The following is a 22,063-nucleotide window of genomic DNA, read 5'->3' as shown; positions in this document are numbered from 1 at the left end:
GCGAAATGGCGGCTTTTCAAACTCAATCGGAGCAACAGAACAGCACTTCTGTCGTGAATACTAACCCTAATCAAGCTTTTGGACCATCTGCCATACCTCAGCCTAACGTTCCATCTCAGCAGATAAACTGTACTAATGTAGGAATGAAGCGGAAGTCATCTGACAGTGAACAACACGAAACTCCCCTCAAGCAACCGGCATGGCTGCCGCAACAACAGCCCGAGCAACAGAGGCAAGATTTGTTTTGTGAAATCTGCATCGTTCAACTGAATTCGGTTAGTCAGGCTTTACAGCACAGACAAGGAAAAATCCATTTGAACAAAGCTAAAAAGGTGGAGAAATTTAGAACGGTAAGGCTTGCTAGAAATGTTGCTCCAAAATTTTATGTTGACGGCGGAGTTGAACGACCTTCACCTTTCAACGTTCAAGTTCAACCCTGCTTGTTATTAAAGTTTCAACGAACCCAAGACATGCCCCCTATAATCAGTGGTATCCTAAATACCTCTGTTAATATCCTACACTCTTCTGCTGGTTATATTTTGTTTAAAAATTATGACAATTATTTTTTTCTGTCATTGGGGCGCGCGGGTTAGGGACTATTCGCGGTCAAACAGTAAACTAGCTAAATTAAGCTAATTACATTTATTTATGTTTATAAAATTATGAGACTGCACATCCTTAGACTTTTTGTAAAATTGTAACAAAGTAGTACATATAAAGAGAAATCAATTTTTTTTACAGAACTGATGATATAACCTTGTACATCTGTATCATTTTTTTCTAATATGAAATGAGAATCATATATACATTGTGATAGAATTTTCCAGATCGTTTTCAAACCCCTAGCTATTGTATTCATTGTTATCAATATTTAAAAAAGAATGTCTCCAGGTTCATGGTATGTAATCAAATTTAACTATTAACAGTTCTTTAAAAACAAAACAAGGAAGCAAAATGAATTTTTTTAAACCTAATTCGCAGTTAATTTGGTCTACGTGAACGCAGAATACTTGTCTGCTTAGGTGACAAGATAATCGACAATCCTGTATTTTTGACAGCAGGTGTAGCCTAATTAATTTGTAGCTTCTATTGTGTTTAGGATGTACTGTTTTTTGTGCCCTAGTAAACTATGAATTATGTCTTGAATGCTACAAGCTGTCCCACAGGCAATCTATGCATAGTGTTGTAGTACATCCACATTCATACAGTACGTTTGGCATTTGGATGCTAGCAGACAAAATAGTTTACTTGACTATATGTACTTTTATCATACTCATTAATAATTTGTGAAGCAAAAAAAAAGGAAAAAAAATAATGAGCACAGTGTATCTGCAAATTGGGTGTGGACCTGTGCTGATAATTTGCATAAAATCTGTTATGTCTTGTTTTTTTCCTGACAAATATAGTTTGTACTTTAAAAGGACCTGAAAATATTTAATTAGTCATTTTATATTTGATTTTACCATATTTACAAAGACTTCATTAAACTATTTCCTTGTGCTTGAGTGTGTAACCATACGCTCATATACCATAACATGACCACCCATCGATTGTAATGTTACTTTTTGATAAAAAGTACTAATTGGATGTAGTTTTCATGTGTACAGGATTTAATAGTGATAAAAAACCTGGGCTATCATATTTTTTTTAGTAACTAAAGGTGTTATAGATAACAAAAATAGACAGCTGCTAGTCAAAAGCAATTTTTCGTAGACATTATACTCAAACACAAAACATTAATTTTACATGTTTGCATGTAGATGTATGAGCTTAAATAGAGTAAAGACCGTAATCCTGTAAAAGCTCTATTAAGTCCCTGGGGACATATTTCTTTGAACACCAAATAGAGGGGGAGCTTATTAGAGACAGGGGCCTTATTTCAAATCATCATAATATCAGTTAGGATACATAAAGAAAAAAAAGTGGACTTAAGGTTGGGACACACCAGGCGACAAGTCACAGCGACAGGTCTCTGCAACAAGGCGCTTCGTGTGTAGTGCTTCAAAACATGTCGCTGCGACAAGGTGCTTGATTGGGGCACGCAGTGAATTTCGAAGACTGGAAATGTGAACTAGTTTTCCAATTCAATATGGCGAAAATACATCATGCTCTTTCATTGGTTAATTTGTATTTTGTTGCAGCGACTTGTCGCAGAATTGTGCACATGGTGCGACAATGCTGCTTTTGCTCACTTTGTTGCTGCGATCAGTTACACGAATTCAAACTGGTTTGAATTTGTGCGGCTGAACGCAGGGACAAAATTCTGTCACAGCGACAACGATTGTCGCAATAATGCACCATGTCACACAAGGCCACATGTTGCAGCAACTTGTCTCCGCGACATGTTGCAGGGACTTGCGCCTAGTATGTCCCGACCTTTGATGTGTAGTGCTGTTTGGTAACACATTTTCTAAAATGAGATATATTAAAAATAGTAAAATATAATTATGATGTATTGTTTTTGAAGATGTTGCAGAATCCCACCAACCATGGGATATCCAGCACTGGTCCCATTCATCCACAACTGGTTCCAAATCCACCACCAGTAACACTTCCTGTAGAAGAACCAAGAAAACAACTTGGCAGTGTGAATTTCAAGTGCGATATCTGTCAGAAAATATTCAACTCTGAATCCCAAGCTGTACAGCATTTTCAAGGACAAAAACACAAACTTAAAATGCAAAGCGTAGGAGGGAGTAATACCGAGATACATTCAACACCTGCATCACAACAAAGACAAAATGGAACACATTGTGTTGCTGCTACTGGAAATAATATGTTACCTTTCTCATTGACAAACGGCTCTGAAAATAATGGACTCTATTGTGAACCATGTGGCTTAACGGCGAATTCCAAGACGCAAATGGACACCCATCTACAAGGAGCAAAGCACAAAAATATTGTTGCTAGTATGTAAATATAATATTGTTTTTTTTTTGTTTGTTTTAGTCACCAGTAAAAGAAGGGATGGGAAGGTGCAGTGGCCTTATGATGGTTAGCACGCAGGACTCCAGATCGAAAGTTCTGGGTTTGAGCCCCAGCTGGTGTAACTGTGTTGTGTTGCTGGGCAAGACGCTTTGCTCTCATAGTGCCTTTCTCTACCCAGGTGTATGAGTGGGTAACGACAAAATAATGCTGCGGGGGGGGGGGGGGGGTACCTGCGATGGACTAGCATCTCGCATCCAGCGGGGAGTAGAAATATTTCTAGCTGGATAATGCTATCGATACCAAGATAAGCTCTGGCAGTGTGGGCCACTTAGCTCGAGGCTTCCTTTTTTTTTTGTTTTAATTACCAGTAAAAGGGGGAAGATGCAGCGGCCTTATGGTTAATGCACTGGAACCCACATTTTGTGTGGTCCAGTCTGGAGCCGGGTTCATTGTGTTGTGTTTTTGGGTAAGACACTCTCACATTGCCTCTCTTTACCCTAGCGTGATTCTCAGATTGTCCACTCACGGCCATACTTATCTCACAAGACAGTGTGAATCAGGCTTAAGCCTTCATAACTATGTTGTGTGAGGCTCAAAACAGTCTACACAACCTTTAGCTACCCTTTATTTTGTTATTGGCCATTTTTTAATTAATGATAATGATTATAAATAAAAGATGTGATACATAGCAGCAGGCTATTAGCCAGGTGGGAGTCCAGGAGTCGTATGGACGGTCACTTTTCAGAGAAAATTAATATGAATAACTGTTTACTGAGTTTTTTTTCTAGCAAATTTGGAAATCTTTAGATACCTTTGCACCCATTACTGCAGAGAAACACCTTGCATGCTCCTCAGGCCCTCCTATGGGGACAAAGTCAGGCCTTATAAAAATTTTGGACTCCCACTTTTTAAATCCTGGCTATATTAATTACCACAAGCGACTCTTTTTGGAAGCCTGGTTGTCCATTAAGGATCCGCACTCTGGGAACGACCATGCTGTCATCCCAGAGGTTTACAAGTCCTTGTCACGCGCATGAGTTTCGCGCCACATTTCTTTTGTTTCAAACGTTTACACATTATTTTTTAAAAAAACAAAAAAAAAAAAAAACTACATCGTATGTCATCCCCTGACTACAATTTATTACACTATTTTCAAATCCAAACATATACTTTACTGAACATGGATTTAATTATTAAAACTAAGGTGCTAATAAAATAAAATGTTTGATTTCAGGTAAAAGGACACAAAATCATTCTGGGCCTGTGTTACGCTGTGAGGATTGCATGACAACCTTTAATTCACAAATACAGTTGACGCAACATTTAACAAGTCCAAAGCATATTAACAAAGTGCAAAAGAAACAAAGAACAGGTACTGGTGTACAGTTTAGAGGGCAGCCAAGAGGACGTGGGCGAGGTCAAGGCCGGGCTAGAGGAGGTAATAATATATTATAAAAAATATCTAACATTTTTTAAGTTTTTTGAAAAAAATAATTATGTACAGATGTATACCAAGTTTATATATTTTAGTTTCGCAAATTTAAAAAATACGAAAACACTTTTTAAAAACATGTTTCGGCATGACTTATGCCAATCTTCAGTTTATTGAGATAAATGCGGAGAACCTTATATATATAGGTAGCATACAAAGACAAAAATAGAAATGTAGACTACTACATGCTGAGGTGATAATGATATGAAGAACAATAGATAGACTAAACCGTTACAAAGTGTCTGGTACTATAATAAAAAAAAAAACCTCCTCCCGTCCCCGTCGCAGCACCGGGCTCCTCCCGTACTCTTCCGCTCCGTCTCTCCCGTTCCTCCCGCACTCGTACTAACTGATACCGTAACAAATTGTAGCTACTGTCTAAAGTAAAAGCCCAGACTAAGACAAGTAGGTGTTAAAATATTGAATTTGAGTGTTTAATTCAGGTTTTAAACTGTTTATATAAAAAGCTTCTTTTAATTTTCTTTTATATTTTAGTTTCAATGCAAAACACAATGACAGGCAAAATTGTGATGGCATGAGGGTCTATTATAGGGGGTTGTACAGTCCACAGACTGCCATTCTTTGTTCATCCTATGGCACAATTTTTTTTCATCTTCTCTTGAAGACCAAGAACACCATAAATTTCATGCCCCCCCACACAAAACCGAGTTTTGACAATATGCGAGCCAGCGAGCCAGCGAGCCATGCGAGCCATGCAAGCCAGAAATCCCAAATCCCAATAAAAGGCTAACCGCAAGCTACCCAAACTAAGAAAGAGGCTAACCAAACAACAAAACCCATACAATTATTGAGTGCTATTTAAACGGCTAACCGGAGTGCTATATAGGCTAACCTAATGTGTTATTTAGGCTAACCGGAATGGCTTGTATGACTCGCATGACTCGGAGCCATGTATAGCAGAAATCCCTAACCCAAGTGTATAATAGGCTAACCGCAAGCTACCTAAGCTACTGTAGGCTAACCGGTGTGTTATTTAGGCTAACCGAAATGGCTCGCATGTCTCGCTGGCTCGCACATTGGCAATACCCAATTTCATGACCCTAAACCGCCTGTGCCCACAGACCGCCCTCAAAATCGCCTTCAGTTAATCTTCCAGACCCTTAGAGTATAATAAACCCTCTGGCATCAATTCCTAATAGAAAAATAAAATTAACCCACATTTTAACCAGAGTGTCCCCAGCCTTTTTGAAAGGAGGGGAGGGGGGGGGGGGGGGACATCACTCCATCCCTTTCCAAATTAGTCCTTCCAGAAAGGGTCATTATACAGCTGTCTAGAATGCCTGTCTGTCACAGTTAAGGTGAGCCTCTCCCATGTAGCTCTCTCGCGTGCACCAAGGTGAGACTGCTCGCAGACTATTAGTGGGAAAACTCATTTTGTCTCTGTCTCTTTCTTTTTTACTGTCATAATTATCACTATTTGCAATAATTGAAACTTGAAAGGAAGGGGGTTCCAGAACTGCACCCTTAGTATTCATAGTAAAAGTAATTATAGGAATAGCAATTATAGCAAAAGCATAAGGAACTTATTTAACTTCCAAATGGTGGGAATTATTTTATTATAATAATTTAAAATACTGCCAATTGTGTCTTTCAGTATCCAGAGGAGGACAAAGCTACAGAGGAAGAGGAACCTTCAATCCTCCTCCGCTTGGGTCAAGTTTCGTCAAAGCTCATGATAACACCTCAACAAATAATTCTGGTTTCCCATTCTTGCCACCAGCAGGTGGTGCGCCATTTTAACAGCCTTTTCGGTAAAAACACAGGTGTTGTTAAGTTAATTTGAATTGTTTATATCCAAACACAGTTGTAGCCTGTTCCAGACATTTGATAGCTGGTCACTTGCCGTTCTTTCCACTGCCCCATAACTAACCAAATTTCTGGAACTAGCTACCAAAGTCGTAAGTGATACACTATAATTTGCTAATATCACTGTTTGCATGGCCCATAAGAGCATCCAGCTTTTTTCAGTTGTTTCACTTGCTGACTTTCTTTAAAGTTTAAAGTTTATTAATATGGCTTCTCAGCCAACTTTACAAATGAAGATATAAAAATATGATATCATAATAATCAATTATCAAACTACTATAAAATACTAGGAACTTTATACATGTAACAACTGGATACTTTTTTCTTGCGGGGGGGGGGGTGGGGGGGGGGGGGGTTTTGGGGGGGTGGGTGTTTTGGGGGGGGGGGTTATTATATTTTTTTTTTTTTTTTAAAAAAATAAAATTTTTTTTTTTATAAAAAAAAAAAAAAAAAAAAAAAAAAAAAAAAAAAAAAAATTATAAATTTTAAATAAAAAAAAAGAATTTAAATAAATTATATTTTATAATACTCCTTTTTTAATATTGTTTTTTTTGGGGGGGGGGGGGGGGGGTTATTGGAGGGGGGGCGGTTATTAAATTTTCCTACCTTCAGGGTGGGCGCTTATTCGAGGTGGGCGCTTATTCAAGGTTGGGCGCTTAATCGAATAAATACGGTACATCATAAGATATGGCTCCTAGTTCAAAAAGGCTTCTACATAATGTTTTTTATTTCAGTGTTCAGTGTTTTTTTAGCGGGTGAAATAAGAGCCAAAACAAACTGGATGATCTCACAGACTATTTTTTGCATAATTCACTCTAAAAAAAAAAAAAATATATAACTTGACAAAATGTGAAATAGTAACTGATCTTATTGATTGGTTAAATTTGTTTCATGTGGCAGTCATCAGTAAGTTTGCTTTAAAAAAAACTTTTAAATGAATTAATGCTCATTATAGCTGATTTTTATTGTTGATTAATTATTATTTATTATTTCAAATTTCTTATAATTTATGAGGACAATCAATATTATTATATATAATAAGGAGATTAAATGACACTGGCAGATGTAAACGACGATTGCCCTATATGGCTGATCTTTGCAAGTTTGGAAAGCATAATATTAATAACACATAAAACAAAAATACTCATACTCAAATGAGGTATTTTAAAAATACTGAAATCCTGCCTTTTATCTGACTAGTTTTTACATGTACCTTTTCCACACAAAAAAATATTTTATCAGATGAAGGGTAACTGCTTGGATGGCTCTAAACATTGTTCTTGTTTGTATTATTATTCTTATAGTACTGAAAAATTTAACCAAAATTGTACATAATATCTCAGTAACTAAAAGCCAGATTCCTGGCCAAGAAGTAGTTAAAATTAGTATTATGTAAAGCAAAAACCAACCAGTGTTTTGTCATAATTAATACAGTCAACTCTCGTTATGCGGACACGCTGGGGCCTCGTTTCGTGTCCGTTTGCGGGTCCGTTGCGGGGTCATTTCCAGTCAACCTTGTTCGTTGGGGTCTGGATTTGTCCGTATGCGAGTGTCCGCTGGGGTGTCCGCGGCGAGAGGACTGTAGAGGGGAATGGTTGTGAAGCTGGACAAAGTTCAATTTTCTAAACAAAACACAATAAATTAGAGTTGTTTACTTCTGTCTGAGCAACTAACCAATAAAATGTTTTGGTTACATAATATATGCTCCATTGATGTTTGCCGAGCTTCATAACCTTCCTTTCTTATAACCAACAGAATGCTCACAGGAGCAGTTTTGATGGACTGTTGTAAGAAAATATGTTCACCTTTGTTTCTTGTGTAAGTTGCAGAAAATATCCATACCCTCCCCGTGAAGAATCATTGGAAATTCCAAGGGGGAGGGGGTGCCTTAAAGACCAATTTTTTTAAAAGGAAAGTAACCTAAACTGGAATTTCCAGAAAAGAGCAGGGATTAAACTAAAAAACCCTCTGGGGGGGGGGGGGGAGTATGGATATTTTCTGGAACAGCACATTAAAGGAAAAATCTAAGGTTACCCCTGGTCAACCTCCAGTCGTTCCCAGGGCTTAACCCATGGAAATATTTTGGCAATTACCAATGAAAAAGCCCCGGGAATGAGGTTGACCCCCATAAGTACACACAAATTGCAAGAGAGAAAGCCATTTCAAGGCCACTAGTTTAGTCTGCAGAGTCTACTATAATGGGCTGCAGTTAACTTGCATCAACATACATTGGGAGGGCAAAAAGGTTAAAAACTTGTATCATGCATGTCAAGCCTATGGCCTTTAGATGCTATGAGACAGTACAATAATGGAATATTTTATCTTCCAACTTTGTAAAACACTTCACACAAACTGATTAAAGAGTTCCAGGTTAAAATCTTCAGTCATTTTTGGTGTTAGGTACGAAATATTGAATATACATAGGGGAAGCCTTTTCCAGGATCTTAGATGAGGGGGAATAGCCTCTGTGGCATCTGTGAAGTGCAAAAACAGAACATAATTGCCTTTATTATAAATATGTTTGAGCGATGCACATTTCTCCACAAGGTGCATGTCAATAAATGACATCTCTTTCTCTATTGTCATATATACCGTAATGGTTCGATTTAGCCTGGGGCGCTTATTTACTTTTGGTAACTCGAGGGAGGGCACTTATTCGAGACAGGGTGCTTATTCGCGATTCGGGACAGGGCGCTTATCTAATTTTTTGCCAGAGAAACAACCAAATGTTCAAAATAAAACTTTAATAAATATTAAATAAACTAACAATAACAGAAACTGTAACAGTAAAAAATTGTTGAAAGTTCAGTTACTTTTATAAGAATTGTTTACTTTAACAGTACATGTACGGTATGGTGAATGCTCATAAGTTTATCTATTCGACGTCAATGACTTCAGTAGGGGCTGTTATCGACAACTGGGGACACTTATAAGAATAGGGGGCAAAAAAAGGGGCGCTTATTAGATTGAGGGGGCTTATTGGAATAGGGGCGCTTATTGTCAAAAACACATTCGAAGGGGGGCGCTTATTTGGAAGGGGGCGCTTATTGAAAGGGGGGCACTAAAATGAATCATTATGGTACTTCTCAAACTCATAATTATTTTACTAAGGCAAAGGAAATTAGAACCGTGACGGTGGTTTGGATAAATGATAAGCATAGATTTTTGTGATTTTATTTCTCTGTTTTTCTGTTGTTTAAGTTTTGATTGAGAAGATATATCAAATATTTGAGCGAGTGCTTTATCACATTTCCAAACACCTTGAGGTTCATCAAAAATACTCCCATGCAATTTACAGCAAGGCGCCCAAAAGTGTGACCACTTTTAATTTATTCACATTCTTTCGTGCAGATTTAATCCAATCAGAAGTCAACTGCAAGCTATCCACGGCTTTTAATTGGATTAAATCTGCACGAAAGAATGTGAATAAATTAAAAGTGGTCACACTTTTGGGCGCCTTGCTGTAACTCTCTTTTAGGTGTTTGGAAATCTGATGAAACACACTCTCTCTCTCGTGTTTGATATATTTACTTGAGCAATGCACATTTCTCCATGTAACGTGCATGTTAATAAATGACGCCCTCCTTTCTTTGTTGTCATATAAAATATACATACATTTGTACCAGCAACAATCGTATACCAGCAGTGGGCATTATAATTTTTGTAACTTTATTAATACTTGACAACAAAGAAATTTGTGCAAATATTCACAAAACTGAACAGCTTAGGTGTAGAAAAGTTGACCTCAAATCAAGTCAATTAATGAAATTAATTTAATTACCTTTAATTTAACCTTAGACAGTACAAACTGGTTTTGCTGTACAATAAAATATTCTAAAACATGTCAAGTAAACAAACCAGTAAGTAAACAAAATGAATTTCTACTAATGTTACAATAAATAATATCAAACACTCCAGTTTTTGCTGTGAATAAACTACATAAAAGCAGTTTTATGATCTTGGCAAAACACCACTATTAATTATTAATAAACAACAATAAACCTTGAGCTTCTACAGTTAATCTTTTGCCACTACTAAACAAATGTTACCAACAGTCAATGCTAATTTTTTTGTGGTGACGAGGCTTGCACCCTACTACATGTATATGCACACAAATAATTATAATGTTTAACAAAAAGTCATTTAAATTTCTCCTCAAATTTTTGACAAGTAGCTTATGAATGAGGAGAAAAAGCTAAATGTTGGAAAGCTTTCAACAAAATGCTTTCATTATAAGCCACACAATTACGACCCATGTTACTAATGCCCACATCTTGCAAAGTAATATTTACAGCACTATTGATGGTATTAAAGTCAGAGCATGTTTACATCATTAACTTAAAAGAATGGTGGACAATATTGTCAGATCATCACCAAGTTGTGTGATTGTAAACTGTGGTGTTTTTGATCGGTTGTCCGTCTTGAGAACTGTTCACACCACATTAGATAATACTATTTTAACCCTCACCAATATGGAAATAGGGAATGGTATTACCATAATTATTTTGAACCAATAAGATGCATCCTTTTCTTCTGGCAGGATAGAAGTCCTTTGATCTAATTATTATCAGTTTAATTTATGCTGGAAAATTGAGGTTTTCCATGGGGGAGAAAGTTAGTTTTTGCAACACATTTTCCAGGAATCTAATTAAAAACCTTTGATTTTATAATCGAATGTTCACTTTGATACACTATAGTGGTCAGCTGTTGCTTGTTATAGTATTCAGCATATTTATCTTGTCACTAGGAGTGTTGTTTGGTTAACAAGAAGTTTCTGTGTCTTAAAGTTCCCAGTACAGGAACTATCTATTTACATAAAAATAGAACTCATTTCCTAATACAGAAAAATCCTTTGTTATTGAACTAATAAGACACCGTCTTTGCTGACATCATTGGTCACATTTCTCCTCACAGAACAAAACATGGTGTGGCTAGAGTGAACCTACAAGATTGCATGTGAATATAGTTCCAAGTTTTAATTCATTTTGTCAGTTTGCCAGACTTAACTGACAATTTAAGCTTACAAGGAAATCAAAGATCACTATGATGTCAACAAAGATGTAAACGGGCACCAGGAAAAACTTATCTGGAGTAACTGTTACCAAATTGACTTATCAGAAATACTCACAGAAAACCTCAAAATAAAGTCAATAATAATTATTGAGTCCATCTGAAGAGCCAATGTTTGCAAATCAAGAGCATCTAATTGCAGAACGAAGTATCTTGTGACCAGATCAGTGGGAATGCAATGGAACGCTTATGGTCGGCCAGTGTCTGCTAACTGGACAGCCAGGTTAATCTCCCAAATGCCAATCACCCAGCTTTAGTTGTTGTTCTTGGCATGGTTTTTGAGAAATTCCAGGAGTTCCGCAGGACATGACCCTTTATCGACAGCCTTGCACCACCGACGGTACTGAAAATACAAACAAAATCAACAACAATGAACAATGTTGAACAAAGCAAACATTCATTTAAGATTAGAGGGTCAAGTTCAGGTTATAAAAAGAAGGCCATCATTAAATTTGGACAGTGATAAATTACAGGGGTGGTGGGAGTCCAAAAAAAAAAATTTAAAAAAATTTTAAAAAATTAAAGGGGCTTTGTTTTTATTTTTTTTTTTTTTTTTTTTCTTTTTCTTTATTTTTTTTTCAGGTATAAAAGTTTTAAAAAGGTCTCGGGCCCGCAAAAAAAATAGCAGTCTCGCCGTCCCGCAAAGTCTCGCATTTACCATTCGACACCCCTAATTACATCTGATGTTGTTGACCTGTGGAAAAAGAAAGTGATTCTCGTCGTGGTTGTCTCGTAGATTCCATTTGTTTAGTCTGAAAATGGCTTTTTTAATAAAAAAAAACTTATATTGATCCAGATGTTCTGTGTCAACAAGATCGTTCGTCATTACAGAAAAGAAGGAGAATAAGCTATTACAGAGGCAACATAAAAATATATTCTGATCGCGATCTTGAAGCCAGCTTCACAAAATAGATCACAACAACAACAAGACTTTTTCAAATCGATTGTTAATGTTTCTTACCATTTCAAGCTCTTCTCGAAGTTTGTAAACATAACTTTCCTTGTCAGCAATCATTTCCTCCAAGTATTTGTGCCGCAGCTTCTTTCGAGCGCGGCATTCCCGAGCAGACTGCCTACTTCGCTCAAGTTTTGCCTCCAGATCGATTTTAGAAGGCCTTCTACCCCTCTTTCTGCCTAATGGCTTTTTGGCTGAGTTCATCTTTGAAGATTTATAGTTCGGAGAATCTGAGATTGGCGAATCAGAAGAAGAATTGCTATCCACGGAGGAAATACTGTCGTGTTTAGTCCGACGAGTCCCACTCCAAGAACACTTCATTCCCTTCTTTTCTGCTAAATCGTCGATTTCTTCTGCTATCGTCCTCTCGTATGAATTCCCCTTATAAAAAGAGGAAGAATCAATAGCCATTCACGGCTTATAAACACTCAGGAAATGCCAAAATCCCTTCTAGGTTTTTCAGGAAAACAGCGCCTTCACGTACGTGGTAAAATTCACCTTCACGGATCAAAACAAAGTGATGTAATGTTTTGGTCCTTGATTGACAGTCAAATAAACCATTGCTCTCCATTTGATTGGACGAAAAATCAGTTTCCGGGCAACGATTCGAGAAACATTCTTTTCAGGAACCAATCAGAAGCTGGTTAGAACCGGATTACGTAACAAGTGACGTTTTTGGCGCGAAGGGTGCTCTCATGACAGTCACATGACGATGACGAAGCAACGAAAATGACGATGTTTGTCCCTTATTAGGTCAGTATTCAGAAAAGTGTTTGGATAAAGAGCCTATGTCCAAATATAGCTGGGGCTTGGAAATGAACCCTTCAAAGGAACCTCACGGTAGAAGACTGGTGACAAAAATTTTAATGAAGGGCTGCGCAGGCGTGGAGGCTAATTTGAATGGTTCGAAAATGTGAAAGAAATTGAACAAAAACAAATTGGTGTTCAGAGTATTTTGTTCTTTTGCCTTGTTTTGATGCCCTAAAAACTGGTAAAGGATGTCTTACAGGAGAAATTCTTCAAGGTGGACGTCTGTGATGCTAAAAAGAGTTGAAATTACTCGATGAATTAATGTGACTTTTTGGTACGGTTTGACATTTTGTTAACACAGAATCGTTTTGATGTGACAATATGGTTCGTGTTGTAATGAAAAGTTAGTATTGGACTTCATGGATTCCTAAAGTTCACGAGTAAAAGGAAGAAGGATATCAATGGACGACTTAAAAGTGGATAATGTGCCGTACAATGTGATACCAGTGACAGAATACGATCCGTTTGAGGTTAGTGGTAGTTAGAATTGTAAGTTTACTATAAAATCATGTCCACACGTTAACGAGATGAATTCTGTAGCTTCGTGCAAATTATGTATTATTGATGAAGAATTTCACGCAAAAACCACGTTTTAAATTAATGTCAAACGTAAGGAACTCTTGACAGGCATATCCATTGAATTATATTTCCCTGTTGTTTTTGTTTCTCGGCAAATGAAGTGTTTCTAAATTGGTTGGGTCTTGTGGATTTCAGACGTACCCAGAGTCGAGACAAGATGGGCCAATTATCTACTTTCATTACTTAAGGAAACATGTGTGATGATTATGTTGTGACCAATTTGCATTTTGGTTTTCGTTTAGGTAAACATTAACAGTACTGTACACGAGTTTACAATAAAATCCTGCTGTTTCCAACACTAATTTTAAACCTGTCAAGTTTTGAAAGGAATTTCTTGCTGTGTAATGGGTTTCTAAATTAAAATACAATATAAAAAGGGCAAAATGTACAGTCTAAATTAGTTATCACATCTTTGAAGTTCTTGTATATTAACTGGAATTAACAATTTACATTAAATAGAATCCAATTTCTCAAACCTCCAGGGGAAACGAACACTTCTTTGAGAAATCAGGAGGATTGAGAAATCTGGGGAAAAATTTTTAGAACTGTACTATCCAAGGGAAATGAAAATTGGTTTCAGAAATCGGGAGTTTCAAGAAACCGAGGGTTCATAATCAGGACTTTACTGTGTAGTACTGTATCAGGGTTGTCAGAAAGTTTTGAAGTAGGTAGAACCAAGGCGGCTAATGGTAGGTTGGGAATCAGAGGATATTCCAGCTAGCGAGAAGCTGGCAAAAAAAAGTAGTTAGTGATTTTCACCCACTGCCAGCTATTTTTGACAATTCCACTGTTCAGTTTTCATGGCCATTGGAAGAGGTACTGGTTTTTGAAACTAAAATATTACACTTTATTGTACATAGATATTAGCATAAAAATGGTTAACACAAATAACAATACCGTATTGTGGTTTTACCACACACTGTGATTGACCCATATTAAGTGATGTAACTTTGGTGATGGCATTATATTAATTTATTAGTAAAAAATTCAAAAAAAACTCTTTTAAGTGTCAGAAGATTAAATTTACAGACGTTCGGCAGGCCCTTCTTCAATGTAATGTAATAAAAAAACACTTAAAAGAGTTTTTTCTCGAATTTTTTACTATGATCCAAAGTGTCACGCATCATTGACTGTTTATTAATTTATTATTCGTTTTTGGGGTAAGAGGAGAGGTATAGGGGGGGGGGGGTTGAAAGTGGTTTCTTCCCAGGATAATGAAACTGACATGTTTATAACGTTATTGTTATCATTATTATTAGCCAAAGGTTTTTGAAAAGTAGATGGTTTGGGATCTGAAAGAGATACATGTATTCAGTGGGCTTTAACTTGTCACTTCTGGGGTTTATGTGTGCATTCTTGGACTTTTATAATTGACTAATGTGACTAACATGACTCCCAGCCTTGCCAAAGGTTCCGCTGTGCTGCGTCATGTCTTTTACACATGAAAAACCAGTTACACTTTGTGATCAAACTTCCAGGCCTAGTTTCCTTTCTTTTTTTTTTTTCCCTTTTCCCCCCCCCCTTTTCAAAAGTTCCTTAGCTCTTAGAGCTTCTTGTTACATATTATAGAGAACACTTCACTTGACTTTTTTGTTTGTTTTTATTAACAGGCAAAGTTTGCAGCTTCCCTTTACTGGTTGGTGTTTCGGGCAACAGAAGATGGAGAATTTGATAATATCCCTTCACAAGTGACCAGTCCCATCCAGAGAGATGCTGAGGTATACAAGGCTTCAAACTGTTTTTTTTTTTTTTCTGCTGAAATGACATACGTCCAAATAAGACACCAATTTGGTGGACATGACATGACATTGATCTTTATTTTTAATTCAAAGTTGCCACAACATAAATTACATTTAACAGAACTGTGTATTAACTTTCGCAGTGCCTCTCTCCATTCAGGTGTACTAATGGGTACCAGCAAATTTAATGCTGGGTGCTGGGTGAAGGGGGGGGGGGGGGGTGTAACCCTTCGATGGACTAGCATCCCATCCAGGAAAGAATACCAGGCTGACCTAGTTTTATATGATACAGTCAACTCTTGCCAGGCTTGTGGACACCTCACCATAATGGACCATGTTATTACAGACAGAAGTTGAAGTCCTGGTGAATAAGAATTACTGAAAATAACTCTCGCTACTAGGGACTTCCTCAATTGTGGTCTCAAGGGTGTTGTATGGAGGGAGTTGACCGTAATCATATTTCTAGAGGTGCATGAGGGTAGGGTTCATCTTGACTGCTGCACAATTTCCACTTATAAGAATTAATTTTGATATACCGTGAAGTTAATTGGCTAATAAGTAATAAGTTTCATGTCTGTTTCAATAGAAACGTATCACTGTCCGTCCTGAGGTAACAGAATTCCTCACAAATGGAGAAATCTACTGCAGGGTGTGTGACAGTATCTTCCATGGAAAAGTTCCTGTCATTGGTCAGTGGGCCCTTATTCAAACTCTCTCTCGTCATGGCTTTTATGTCGTTGAAGAAGGCGACATTGCTGTCACAGATTCTGCTTTACAGCAAAAGAAACCATTTAGAAAGGTATTTATGGCCATTATGATAACAATCACATTACATTAATTTAGTAAAACATACTGGGAGTAACATACTGTACTTTTCTGCACATTCATATGCAAAAGGTCTGCTCTTAGTCAATATAATTGCAGTGTGCCAAAAGGCTTTTCTGTAAGAAATCTTGGGTGCCCAGCTCTTAAAAACTTTCATAATAGTCAAGATTTACAAGTCACCCAAAGACAACACTAATTTGCTTGTGGCACTAAGCACTGCTACAGCATAGCTCTGATATGTCCATTAATATAGGGGGCTTTTGTTAAGAGAAATCTTTGCATGATCATGTTATATTTTTCTTTTAGAGAAAGGCGCTAGTTTTTGGATGTTTGCAGTAGCTCTTGTGCAGGAGTTAAACCTTAATTTAAGACCTTATAAGTAATCTGTAAACTGGCTAGGGGGGGGGGGGGGGGGGGGGGGGGGGGGGGGGTGCCCCCCCCCCCGCCCGCAGTCATTAAATTATACACTCAAAGGTTCATGTAATTCTTTATGCATACAGCTGATTAACCTTTGTCAGGGCTCTCTAATATCTCTTTTTATCAATTTTTTAGTCCACACATCTTGCGCTAATGGATTGTCTAATGAACGCCTTTTCTGCACGAGCTGTCACTGTACATCAAGTAGTACAGTGTGTCAGGTAATATTTATAAGACTCTTTTTGAATCATGTGGGAGGCACGGTGGCCTTATGGTTAGCGCGCTGTGAGCGGTCTGGGTTTGACAAATGGCTGGGGCACTGCATTATGTTCTTAGGCAAGACACTTTACTCTCATAGTGCCTCTCTCCATCCAGGTGTACAGGCAAATTTACTGCTGGGGGTAACCATGTGATGGACTAGCATCCCATCCAGGGGGGAGTATTTATACTCCTAGTTGCTTAATGTTACAGAAACTGGGATAAGCTCCAGCCTGATGAACCACTTGGCTCGACAGCAGGCTTTACCTTTTTGAATCATGCATGTTCTTTCAGGTATGCTTCCCTGGGAGTGACAAAGAGTGATGATGGTAATGATAATGATGACGATGAGTTGTCATTGTTGTTGTTGTTGTTGTTATTGTGTGAGCCATACCATGTAGCTGAAGGTTTTAATTGCATCACATTCACAACTGCTATTTTTTTACGAAATAATACTAAATCAATGGTACTTGACAATACCCGATTAATTTATTAATGTTCAACCTTTCCCTCTTTTTAAATTCCACAGCAAGTTCTCGTCATTCAATGCCTCCAAAGAGCTTCCTTTTGATTTAGAAGATGCTTTGCTTTTATGGATCAACAAAATCTGTGCAGCGTTGAATGAAAATCAGCTGAAAAAGCAAAAGCAGCATGCAGAACAGCTTCTTCAGAATCAGGATAAAGCCAAGCGATTCAGGTTTCGTCGTGACCAGCTACAACCAAAAGTGCAGACGGCATTTCCTGTGATGGAAGAACTTCTGAAGGATATCAGTGACGGGAAGAGTTTACTTGGCATTGTAATGTTTTACCATCCAACAGTTATTAACCTTGAAGGTAAGTTTTTACACAGTTATTTACCATCAAAATTAAATAACAAATTAAAGTTGCCACGTGTAGTTCATTACCATCCTTGCAGATGAATTAGATTATTATCAGCCTTCATGATAAAATTATTAACTAAAATAGTTTCAGTCAGTTGTTAACTTTGAAGTAATATAAGTTATCAAACAAAGTAAAGATGACTATTTTGTTTTGTTTCATGTTTTGTTTAATAAAATACAATACATATAAAATATTGTTATAAAGCTAGAAATTTTTCCACAACAGTGAGCACTTTTATTGGCTAATTCGAGGTCACATGACACCTACCAATAGAACCTGTTTCCTATCAAATGTCTCTGAGCGGGCACCATTGCAAAATCTATTATGTCAGACTGTAACAGTGCAATGTTGCCCGTGAATGTTGACCGAGGACTGCCTTTTTTCTAAGTCTTCATAAGAGATCAGTCTTTAATGACTGATCTCTTGGGAAACCAGTTAATTTTGTTTTACTTGGGAACAGTCCTTAATGTTAAATACCATAAATACCATGTAAACTATGTTTTTTCCATGTTGTTTTACAGATGTTCGTTTTGACAAGAATCTTTCTACAGAAGACTGTGTTCACAATCTTGATCTATTCCGCTCTCTTTGTAGTCAGTTCATCTGTACTTCTGTTCTAGCGCTTAAAGTTGAAGATTTATTATATGGATCGCAAGCCATGAAGCCAAATGTTATTGCACTCCTTGCTGAGATATTTCAGAAGTGTGAAATGGAATCACAATCGTCAGAAAATGGTGTTATTGAGAAACAGACTTCTAAGTCAGATGTTGACCTAAGGTATATTGCCGCAAATAAAGAAAATGTCATGGATAACAAAAGTTCTAGTGCTCCAGTTTTAAACTCAGACAAAAGTAAATTCATTGGACATGGAAGTCCTAGGGAATCTTTTAAAAGCAAAAGTGAAAGATCGTCATCAATGTCTGGTCAGTTAAGCAGCTCTGCTTCTGATTATGTGAGACAGGAAAATACCAGTGTTTGGAAATCGCAAAGTGACAGCCAAGTGAACTCAAATAGTCGATTGTCATTTAAGTCTCCATTTCATTTGGATTTCACTGTTGATAATGACATACAGCAACCTCCTTTAAATGGACCTTTGCCAAAACAAGGCACCGATAAAGAAAAAGAAAAAGAAAATCCATTCAGTGGAATACTCCAGAGACCAGTTCTTGCTGGAGATTCCAGGAAACATAGCTTACCAGGTAACGTGCATGGAAGCCCTCGGACCACACCCAGACAAGACGTTCCACTTCTGATGCGACGCAATAAACAGAAGCAAAGAACACTTGATCTTGAAGATTGGGATATGCAGCAAGAAGAAGTAGAAGGTAAGATTTAACTGTTATTTTTGTTGCCTGTACATTAATAAATTTCTCAGGGTTTTAAAACCAACCTGGCAACTGCCACAGTTCTGCCAGCTACTTGATTATATAAATTATGTCACTGGTTACTCTGGTCATAGCAATCAGCTTGCAATAAACAAGCACAGCGTCACACAGGACCACCTAAGTATATGTACTTTTCCAGTTGCTGATGTCCACTTGAAAACATTGTGAACCCCCTTGAATTTAATTTTTTTTTTCATTTTTTTTGTACCATGTAAAATAAAGGCAAAAGAGCTAATGAAAAATGTTATCATGAAAAAGCTAACAAAATGCAAATTTATGACATTGATTCTAATGCAAACCTCCCTCATGCTAAGTCATAAAGAACCTTTCGTACAAATAAACATGACAAAAGACAACTGTCTGTAAACAGAATTCATATTATGCTGCTGGCAAATTGGCCTTTCATATTTTTATTTTGACTGAAAATAATTTAAATAATATCATTTATTCACACATGAACACCTGCTGACATTTTCCCTCCCTCTCCTTGTATCAACAATAACACATCATGGGAAGTTATATTTATGGAAATCTTACTACATAATTGTAGATTCTGTGTGGCTTTCTTTGCGAATTGCTATTCAAAACTTGGATGCATTTTTGATGCTTTTTTACCTGTTCTGGCTGCCTGCTGCCTTGAGATGAAGGCAAATACATCAGTTTGATGAAAAATACAAAAAAAACTGTAAACATTATATATGAACAAATAATTAAACAAGAAAAAATAAATGACTTATTGCTTAGGCTAAGTCAATTTCCTTGCTGCAATTAATTCTGAAGTGGATGTGACCAAAATTTATTCCATCTGAGGTAAAATCATACTTTTCACATGAATAATTTATAAGGATAAAGTATGGTTGCTGTGTTGACACTTTAGTCTGGGAAATATGAGCAGCAAAAAAATCAAAACTCCATCATTCTGTGTTGCAGAATTACAAATAGTTTCGCTTCTGGCAGTTTTGAAAATTATTCTTTCATCATTTCTAAACTAAACGCAGGTACATGTGTGTGTTATAAATGTTAAACATGTTATAATACATGTAGTTTTATAATACTGCAGGTCTTGGAATATATTTTAAAATTCAATCAGCTTAGACTCTCTGAAGAGAACATAATTTTATTTATATAATATTACATGGATCATGCTTTTTGTCATCGATAGTAAAGCATCCTTTTTAAATAAATTATGATTTTGCATTTACTTTGCTGTTAAAATTTTAATATATCACTGTATTTAAAGATCGGCATAATTCCCTTACATCCATGAGTTTGTTAAAAATTCAATTTTTCGTTTTCACGCTATACTATTTTTGAAACAGAATAATTGTAAAAAGGTTCCACCTTTCTGATAATTTTATCTAATGAAGGTTCGACCCTCTATGCTTAGTTAACTGTTCAACTCACATGAATTGTTTAATTTTAAATTACCATGATTATTATTATCATAAGGTTATAAAATAATATTGTTTAAACCTGTTAAAAATAATCTAACTTTGCAGATAAAAGTATACTTCAGAGGTATTTGCAAGGTATGTTTAATCTTTCTGAAGTCTTTTGACTTGTAAATAGAGTGCATGAGTCATGTTACTAAAGGGGTATGTTTCACCAAACCCTTACCAAACAAAACAAACTAAATAATGCACAATAACGTTTTTATTTCTTTGAACAATGGGGGACTGAGTTTGAAATCTTACCAGTCTGGTAAATAGTAACTACTAAATGGAAAGTATTGAAAATACAGTACAATTAAATTTTATGAAAAATAAAATTGACCTAAAAGTCACTTTGAACATAAATCTCGCAGTGTTAATAATTTAACTGCAGACATTATTTACAATGTTGATGATTGATGTATAAAAACAGTATAATTTCCCTTGACCTGTTCTTTTTAAAATTGTTTAAATTCAATAAAAATAAATTCATTAAGTCTGGCCACCCTACCCTGCATTTCTGGTCTGGCAGTGTGGGACGTTTACTGGTTAGGGTCTGTGGGAGTTATGGATTGAGTTTGAAATCACTCTTTTGGACATTGACAGAGTTTAAACATTGTTTTGAATATGTCTCGCAGAGTTGCAACTCAATGACCTCCAGCGGTCCCAGTCCCTGACTGGGCTTGACAAAGCAAAGGTGGAGCCCAGGCAGTCCTTCCATGCTTGGCAGGAGGACACTGGGGCAAGTTTGTCTGACAGCAACCTTGCCTCTAGCAGGAATGAGAGAATATCGCTTGACTTCAGGTGGGTCAATTTTAGACTCAGAGTGCTGATTCTGGCCAGGTCACACAAAAACTATGTAAAGTTAAAATCTCCACTGAGGGGACACGTATGATAAGGGATCACTGAGTTGTGGTCCTGGCCATTTCTCACACTAACAGTCTAAATTTTGTAACTAGTGTTAAAGGGGATAACTCCCACAAGGGGAAGGGACTCAGTGTTCACGGATCTTTAGATTTTGAAGTCAAGAGTTCAAACCCTAGCTGGGGTCATTGTGTAATGTTTGGCACAAGACACTTATACTTTCCACAGTGACCCCTCCCCCCACCCCCCAGAGATAAATGTGTACCACCAAAGTTTTAGGGCTGCCGGGCAAAATGCTGGTGGGGAGGTTGGGGGGGGGGGGGGGAAGGGAATCTGTGTTGAACTAAATATAGCATCTCATTCATTTCAGGGGGCGGAAGGGGGGAGGTGGAGCAGGAATATTCCTACTTACTTCAAGCTACAGAAACCAGGGATAGGGGCTGGCACTGATTCGAGCGCGGTCAAACGATAGATATATGTAAAAAAACAAGAAAAGTACTTCAAAGATAAGGTTGTATTTTTCACTGTTCAAAGATCGATACTTAACCGGTATTCTGATGGTTTGCTAAATTTTTTGGAACTTTACTAAAAAAGTTCTACGT

General features: G+C 37.0%; 3 protein-coding genes and 1 long non-coding RNA gene across 8 annotated transcripts in view; 3 read left to right on the top strand and 1 right to left on the bottom strand.

Annotated features, from left to right (window-relative positions):
• Nucleotides 1–6,559, top strand: LOC144665880 (uncharacterized). Its single transcript, XM_078527163.1, has 4 exons — nucleotides 1–350; nucleotides 2,468–2,909; nucleotides 4,163–4,366; nucleotides 6,036–6,559. The coding sequence occupies exons 1-4, from the start codon at nucleotides 6–8 to the stop codon at nucleotides 6,179–6,181; spliced, it is 1,137 nt and encodes a 378-aa protein (XP_078383289.1). The 5' UTR covers nucleotides 1–5; the 3' UTR covers nucleotides 6,182–6,559.
• Nucleotides 6,560–6,927: 368 nt separating this feature from the next.
• Nucleotides 6,928–8,624, top strand: LOC144665881 (uncharacterized). The gene is made up of 2 exons (XR_013573086.1): nucleotides 6,928–7,665; nucleotides 7,833–8,624. It is a non-coding gene; the product is annotated as an uncharacterized LOC144665881 (long non-coding RNA).
• A 1,381-nt stretch (nucleotides 8,625–10,005) lies between these two features.
• LOC144664822 (cAMP-responsive element-binding protein-like 2) lies at nucleotides 10,006–12,797 on the bottom strand. The gene is made up of 2 exons (XM_078526047.1): nucleotides 12,279–12,797; nucleotides 10,006–11,660 (listed from the first exon to the last, which is right to left on the bottom strand). The coding sequence occupies exons 1-2, from the start codon at nucleotides 12,681–12,683 to the stop codon at nucleotides 11,571–11,573; spliced, it is 495 nt and encodes a 164-aa protein (XP_078382173.1). The 5' UTR covers nucleotides 12,684–12,797; the 3' UTR covers nucleotides 10,006–11,570.
• Nucleotides 12,798–13,169: 372 nt separating this feature from the next.
• Nucleotides 13,170–22,063, top strand: part of LOC144664608 (uncharacterized) — a 45,599-nt gene continuing 36,705 nt past the window's right edge. For 2 of the 5 annotated variants that reach the window (XM_078525741.1, XM_078525739.1), the window contains exons 1-8: nucleotides 13,170–13,552; nucleotides 15,272–15,379; nucleotides 15,987–16,199; nucleotides 16,778–16,863; nucleotides 17,430–17,734; nucleotides 18,304–19,107; nucleotides 20,667–20,696; nucleotides 21,236–21,401. In XM_078525741.1, coding sequence (XP_078381867.1) covers nucleotides 13,484–13,552; nucleotides 15,272–15,379; nucleotides 15,987–16,199; nucleotides 16,778–16,863; nucleotides 17,430–17,734; nucleotides 18,304–19,107; nucleotides 20,667–20,696; nucleotides 21,236–21,401 — 1,781 coding nt within the window. In that variant the 5' untranslated portion in view covers nucleotides 13,170–13,483. The remainder of the gene's footprint in view (nucleotides 13,553–15,271; nucleotides 15,380–15,986; nucleotides 16,200–16,777; nucleotides 16,864–17,429; nucleotides 17,735–18,303; nucleotides 19,108–20,666; nucleotides 20,697–21,235; nucleotides 21,402–22,063) is intronic. The other 3 variants (XM_078525738.1, XM_078525736.1, XM_078525740.1) reach the window with 2 other exon arrangements.

The sequence above is a fragment of the Oculina patagonica genome, chromosome 9 (genome assembly GCF_052425735.1).
Source record: "Oculina patagonica isolate OP01 chromosome 9, crgOcupat, whole genome shotgun sequence".
NCBI classification, from domain to species: Eukaryota; Metazoa; Cnidaria; class Anthozoa; order Scleractinia; family Oculinidae; genus Oculina; species Oculina patagonica.
The sequence above is the reverse complement of the archived record's forward strand: the minus strand, read 5'-3'. Positions and strand labels throughout refer to the sequence as shown.